At 42.0% G+C, this 6,792-nt stretch overlaps 1 protein-coding gene across 8 annotated transcripts; it reads right to left on the bottom strand.

Moving 5' to 3' along the window:
- Positions 1 to 456: 456 nt before the first annotated feature.
- LOC311126136 (triacylglycerol hydrolase DDHD2-like) lies at positions 457 to 6,792 on the bottom strand. 8 transcript variants are annotated; one of them, XM_084200155.1, is made up of 18 exons: positions 6,560 to 6,792; positions 6,204 to 6,284; positions 5,903 to 6,039; positions 5,203 to 5,405; positions 4,685 to 4,774; positions 4,440 to 4,557; positions 4,104 to 4,193; positions 3,840 to 3,981; positions 3,505 to 3,713; positions 3,299 to 3,360; positions 3,065 to 3,193; positions 2,884 to 2,973; positions 2,324 to 2,467; positions 1,876 to 2,031; positions 1,667 to 1,772; positions 1,279 to 1,401; positions 780 to 939; positions 457 to 695 (listed from the first exon to the last, which is right to left on the bottom strand). In XM_084200155.1, the coding sequence occupies exons 3-18, from the start codon at positions 6,027 to 6,029 to the stop codon at positions 629 to 631; spliced, it is 2,016 nt and encodes a 671-aa protein (XP_084056281.1). In that variant the 5' UTR covers positions 6,030 to 6,039; positions 6,204 to 6,284; positions 6,560 to 6,792; the 3' UTR covers positions 457 to 628. The 8 variants fall into 8 exon arrangements, with proteins under 8 accessions (XP_084056281.1, XP_084056282.1, XP_084056283.1 ...); XM_084200156.1 differs by having other exon boundaries at positions 6,204 to 6,270; XM_084200157.1 differs by lacking the exon at positions 6,204 to 6,284 and having other exon boundaries at positions 6,560 to 6,789.

Here is a 6,792-nt window from a genome sequence, read left to right as displayed (position 1 = left end):
TGTGCAAAGCTGTTATCAAGGCAAAGGATGGCTATTTGAAGAATCTCAAATATATTTTGATTTGTTTAACACTTTTTTGGTTACTACATGATTCCATATATGTTATTTCATAGTATTGATGTCTTCACTATTATTCTACAATGTAAAACATTGTAAATAATAAAGAAAAAGCCTTGAATGAGTAGGTGTGTCCAAACTTTTGACTGGTACTGTATATACACGCACGCACGCACGCACGCACGCACGCACGCACACACACACACACACTTACATATAGTACTAAATTGCTGTATAGGCCTATATAATAATAAAATGTGAATGATGAGAATTACAGCTTTTCTATATTTGCAAACAAACTACAATGAGCCCATAATCAAAGTACATTTAAAATGCATTCTTATGCAAACGGTGCATTAGGTTTAGACCAAAAACAACAGTTTATGTAAACGACTAACCTCCAGATCAAATCACAATTTATTTAAAGTGCATTTAACAAAAGCCTCACAATTATTATTTTTTATAATAAAATCATACAAATGTGATGTATAGCATGCTTCCAGAGTCTCCTGTATTAGAAGCATTATACACAACTCAAAAGCTCCATCCTTTACATTGACATTTGGAGATGCTAGAGAAGGATTCCCTTCCCTTCATAGATTTCCCTCAAAAGCAGCAGCACAGTATCCTCGGAATCCCTGAAACACACAAGAAAACATGAGATAACTGCAGAAAGCTAAAGAAAACATGTAAGATACCAACCCTAGCTCAGTTGTTCTTACCAGTAGCAGAGATGGCTCTGAATGGCAAACAGATACTCGTTGAAGCTCTCTAGTGGTTTCTCCTGAAGGACGTAATCAAACCGACGTCCGCCATTCAACATTCCAACACTGATATTCCTCATCTCTGTAGGTGAGACTGTACCATTTGGGGCCCCACTACCTGGAAAAGAGTATTGAGGAAACATTCATGTAACACAGTTCAAACTTTATTGTCCCCAGAGGGACATTTGGTTGCAGACAGGGGTAACATGATAAAAATACACATAGTACATACAAAAAACATGTCACACAAAGAACATATTACACAGAAACGTCACAATATTTACATCATGTTACATTACGTTGCTGTTAAAGGGATACCTGTATAGTTATGCTGTAATTTCTACAATAACATTTGTTTTTGGGACTATGAAGAATAAAGTAATGAATGTATGTTAAAACATTGCACATGGTTCCTAATGAATGAATGAATTAAATTACTTGCACACCGGTCTCTCACCTTCTGACTCCTGAGGTGGCAGTGTGTTGACAGGTAGCATGGTGAGGGTCTGCCACACACCACGGACAGCACTGATGGAGAGCAGCAGATCTGAGCTGACTCGCGTCAAGTTGTCTTTCAGCTCTGGGGGACACAATTTCAACACAGGGTCACTGCATGGGAAGGTGGATGAAAGCTTTCACACGCTCACTGGAAAACTATGATGTGTTAATTGAAGGGCTGTGTTTTTACATTATCAGACAGGTCAGAGCTTTAGCAATGCTCCCTAAGGGTCCTAACATAAAGCTCATTACATATGGGGCTACCATTGGCCAGTGGTAAGCAGCAAGTGTATTTCTTGAAACGTTTCTGTAACGTCCATATCAAAGCTTTACGTCTCAGGTCTCACCAAGATGCATCCTCTTCCTGCCCTTGTGATGTGGGATCAGCATGGGGGGCAAGTCCACCCCTGGAGACACCACCATGGGCTCAATCCTGTAGGCCACTGGGTCAAACTGCATGGAGGAAGAACACATAGTCAGGTCCTTATGAATATTCATGACTTAGATGGACTTTAGCTACATAAAATATTCACTAACACATGATCCATAAACATACTGGATGGTAGATGTTATAGAAGCTTTTGCAGGTGGGGAGGCTGTATTTGGGGTCGATCCTCTTCAGGCCGCGCACCGTGAGGAACATTCCTATAGGAGAGCCCAAGGCAAAGAAAGCCTGTGGCTGGAAACCTAGCTGAGGGTACACGATGGACACCTGGGAAGGAAAGGAAGGGGTTAATGGTTAATAGTAATTCAGTATGCGCCATATGTACATTCTGCATTTCTTCACTTTCTGTAACTAAGGATGGATATCAAAATGTATCAACATTTTCAAATGAAATTAAACATTTAATTCAAGTAGATTTTCAGTTGTATTAGTTGGGCCTCATGCTAACTCCTCTAAGACACTATTAAGACATTCTGTCATTGTGACTGGAGGAGAGGGAGGGAGACAGAGGAAATGCCTGTCTACATGTAACAGAATGCTGTCACTGTTGCTTGTTTACCTGGCCAATGCCAACGTCAAGGTACTTGTAATCCACTGGGCTGGTGGAGAGGGTGCCTGAAAGGAGGGTCGGGTGTTCTTGGACTTGGGAATACACACCGGCAATGCCAGGAACTGGGTGTGAAGTTCCTGTCCTGAATTCCTGCTGCTGGGCCAGAGAGCAAGAGCGAGAGAGCGAGAGAGCGAGAGAGAGAGAGAGAGAGAGAGAGAGAGAGAGGAGCTCCAATAACAATCTAAACAATGGGTCTACATCCCAAATGGCACCCTATTCCCTACATAAGTGCACTTCTTTTGACCAGGGCCCAAGTAGTGCACTATGTAAGGAAAAGGGTGTTTTTTGGGACACAACCTGAAACTATCAGACTGCTACTTCCTGCTTCCAGCCTTTTACAAACAGTTAGGATGGAATAGTCATGGTCGAGACAGACAGGAAGCTATGCACAATGGCTCCAATAGACTGGAATGTTGGATCAAAGACTTTGAACACTGGGGAAAAATTGAACATGGTGGTTATGTGCAATGACTGAATCAATTTAGATGTGAATGAGAGATAGGTCATACCTTTCTCCATCTCTTCAACAAGCACATTATCTTCTTGCGAGGCCCTAAGGGTATTCCCAAGTCCTTCAAGTATGTCTCTGAACAGAGCACCTAGTCAATTGACAGAGGACACAGTCATTAGACAGTCACACACACACACACACATACATACATACACACATATACTCACGCACATGCTTACCAGTGATTCTAAGTCCATCTGCTCCTTTGTAAGCATTTGGACATACTTGCCCAATCCAAAGTTCCTAAGCGTGTCCTCAAAGCTCTCAAAGTCTATTGGGGTTGCTTCACTTGGACTGCTGACGCTACTCTGAAGCAGAAGACATATAGGATTAACATCAAGTTAATCAGAATAACAATGCTGGTGGTTGTGGCCATGACCAAAATTGAGTTTTGGCAGTAGCCTGTTACTTACTCCCTCTTCATCTGTGTTCTTTCTTTCTTGATTTGTCAGAAGGTCAAAGAGGATCAGAGAACCTAGAAAAGTCATAAAAATAAAGAATATTACTTACTATAATGGTTATCAATCCTAGCCTTGTCTAAATAAAGACTAAATAGAGAGAGAAAGGAACAAGTTAGGAGGGGTCTTAAAAGGTTAGGAGAGGTTTACGGGGTACTGACCCAGACTGTGTCCAGCCAGTGACACTGCCCCAGTGAATTGTGGGTGGCGCTGGAGGAAGACTTGGTGGATGCGGTTGATCTCTGAGGCCACGGTGTCTATGATAGTCTGGCAGTATGTGGGGCTGTTGTAGAAGAACAGGTCCAACACCGTGCTGTTGCTGAACTGACGCAGACGACTGATGCTGGGCAGGGTGATCCTCTGGATATCGCTATATGGAGGGTGGGTGAGTGTCAAAGTGTGTTTTTAAGAGCGAGATAGAAGAGAGTGAGAGAGAGAGAGAGAGAGAGAGAGAGAGAGAGAGAGTGTGTGTGTGTGTGTGTCCCAAAGGCCTTACTCGTCCACCCCAGTGGCGTCACCATGCAGCACCCGGTGCCAGTCGACTGGCAGGAACTCAACACGGCCCATGTGGGTCCCATCTTGACTCTGCTTGAAGTGACTTCTCAGTAGGCTGAGAGAGGCACCCCGGAAATCATTCACTACATGGGGGAGAGAGGGACAAAAGAGAGGAGGGAGGGCATTAATGTATTTAGCAGCATTTCTATGGAAAAATTAGAAGGCAGGGAAAGGTTTAGATTTAAGGGTCAAATTCTATACACACCACACTGAACGACCCCACGCAGCTGGATGTCACAGGTTGGTCCAATGCCATGCACCATGAACACAAGGTGGTCCACTTGGTCAGGCTCTCCTGAAAGACCAATAGTACAAATAATCTATACTGTGTAAGTCATTGTCATTTGTTATCATGTAATTACCAACATGTAAATTATCCTTGAATGCATTAGAGGTTTCAAAAACCTGAGATCTCTGTACACAATGCAGTAACTGTTGTTCAGGCCAATTACCAGTACTGTTGCCATTAAATACACATGGTAGTACAGTACAGGAGTGACCATCTTACACAGAGCTGTAGAAATCTGGCTCACACATTTACCTTCAGGTATCTCTACTCTAATACCCTCCAGCCCCCTCTTGACCGTCCTGGGTTGACTCTGCTTAGAGGGGAGGCTTATCCAGTCCTTCAAGGGGATCGTCTGTTGCTGTGTCATAAGCTATTGGAGACAGAGCAAACTCTTGAGTTTGCATAAGTTCTATTTTACAGTGTAATATTGACCAGGTCTTTACAGACAAACAGCATACTACAGTGGGCTAATTGTAATTATGAATGGGGAGTCATACCTTAGGGCTGTGTAACACCACCGTTTCTCCAGTGGGGAATTCTAACTTCCTCTTCCAGTCATTCAGCGTCACTGCCATCATGTAGGCCTCCTGTGAATACAGTGATTCAAATGTAACGGACTGGGGTTTGAACCTGGGTCTCTTGCACTCCAGGCATTGGCTCTGGGAGTTAACGCAAGTCTTGGGGCATACAGTTGACTCGGGTTGAAACCCAGTCAGTCATATTATGTTATTGACAATGTTATCAAGGTTCAATAAATTGACAGATTAACAAGGTCATCACCAATCTGCAGTATACCCCTTTCAGACTGTAGGAATAAGTAAATATTGGCCCCACAAAACTACAGTACTAAGATAAACACCAAGATAACAGGGTATATATTATATCACTTTGTAATGATTTGTGTTTTGTGCGTCCGATATGGCACCCTATTCCCTATATACAGTAGAGCATTACTTTTGACCAGGGCCCTGTGTACTATATAGACACTAGGGTGCCATTAAAGACTGTGTCCTACCTCCAGGACTAGGCTGGTGTCCTCTGGATAAGGGGTGTAGGAGATGTCCTTGTCTCCTTTGTGGAACCAGGAGCAGCGCCTCACCTCCAAGGGGGGCTGCTCCCAGTACACCGCGTAGCACCTCCTCTCCTTCAGCCTCACGTCAAAGCGTCTCCCCTCTGTGGCTACCACCACCTCCTCTTCTTTCTCCCCACTGGTCTCCCCTGTTAGGAGCAAACCCACAATTATGATGATATCATTATAATTATCTTTATCATTGCTGTTATCATCAGAATTCACTTAATTAAACTGTAATTAAGGGTTATCTGGGCAAATAATGTTTTCATTCAATTCAATTCAAAATTGTGAGTAACTATAATCTGTTACCATTCTATTACCATGCTACTACCACTTTATTCCATGCTCTAATGCAAAGTGCTACCGTTTTCTTAATATGGGCTCTATTGCATGAACAATAGTTCACTCAGAAGTAGGAATGAGTTATATTCTTGTTTCGGGGTAATACATCACATACTTTGTGGTATAGAGGGGTAACAATACAAGAACAATGTCTTTAACTGTATATGTACACTTGGCATTTGAAATGATTTCCCCCTGTATAAATAAACAAATTAATGAAAATTAAATGTGTATTAAATGTGTATTAAATTAAATGTGTATTAAATGTGCATTTGTTCAAGTGTGATGAATAGTCTCATGCCATGTTTGTGTGTCTCCTCCAGCCGTAGAGAGTCCTCTCTGCTGAACGGGATCCAGGAGCCTCTACAGTCCACCGGCTGCTGGCAGTGGAACCAATGGTGCTGCACCGGCTCAAATACACCTTCCATGGCAGAGAAGCTAAGTAAGAGTTGGAGTAAATCAAATATATTAGAATAGAGTAGGACAGAATAGAATATAAAATAATAAAATAGAATTCTTAGATTTTCCCCATAGGGGACTTTCATATTTTTTGTCTGCTTTTAAAGAACAGAACGATACAAATAAATGAAAAACAAGCTCACCTACTGTCTGGCTACTGTATGAAGACAGATGGGTAATTTGAGAGGCTCAGGTTGGTCACCTAGGCAGCTTTAATGTACCACCTGGGAATCACTAACAGCATTCTAATATGTACACATGCATCTGGTGCTAGGTTTCAGGGAAGATATCATTGTTTTAGATGCTATATAGGAACTGACATCTGGATCTTTAGTATACATGGATATATTGTGCATACCATCTCACAACATACTGGGAATTTTTGTTTACCTTGGAACTTAATGATGGGGCTGGGATTGAATATAGTCAATTCATCACTTATACTATTTAAACTAACATTGTTTGAAGTAGAGAGCAGACATCAGAAATAGCTACATACCTTCAATGTTCAGCTAATATTATAGTATGGCTCTATCAAATATGGCAGTTCCTCCTGACTGGATCGCTAGGATCTCTCTCTCTCTCTGTTGAAAGTTGCAAATAGTCTTCCTTAGAATATATCAAAATCCAAAAGCAATCCGAAAACCCACCAATGTTTGTTGAGTTTTCCAACAGGGGTGACTTTCCTGATTCACTTTACACGTCGCAAGCTTGTCCCAACACTCGTGTTCT

The sequence above is a fragment of the Coregonus lavaretus genome (assembly GCF_964263955.1).
Source record: "Coregonus lavaretus genome assembly, contig: HAP1_SCAFFOLD_1880, whole genome shotgun sequence".
Taxonomy (NCBI): Eukaryota; Metazoa; Chordata; class Actinopteri; order Salmoniformes; family Salmonidae; genus Coregonus; species Coregonus lavaretus.
This window is presented reverse-complemented; position numbering and strand designations above follow the sequence as displayed.

Bases quoted from the DNA above. Each gene is read 5' to 3' on its own strand.
- LOC311126136 (XM_084200150.1), bottom strand. From the start codon at position 6,146: ATGAAAGTCCCCTATGGGGAAAATCTAAGAATTCTATTTTATTATTTT. The intron at 3,714-3,839 runs GTAAGGCCTTTG...CCCTCCATATAG, and splicing joins GACGCCACTGGGGTGGACGA to CGATATCCAGAGGATCACCC. The intron at 940-1,278 runs GTGAGAGACCGG...ACTCTTTTCCAG, and splicing joins GCCACCTCAGGAGTCAGAAG to GTAGTGGGGCCCCAAATGGT.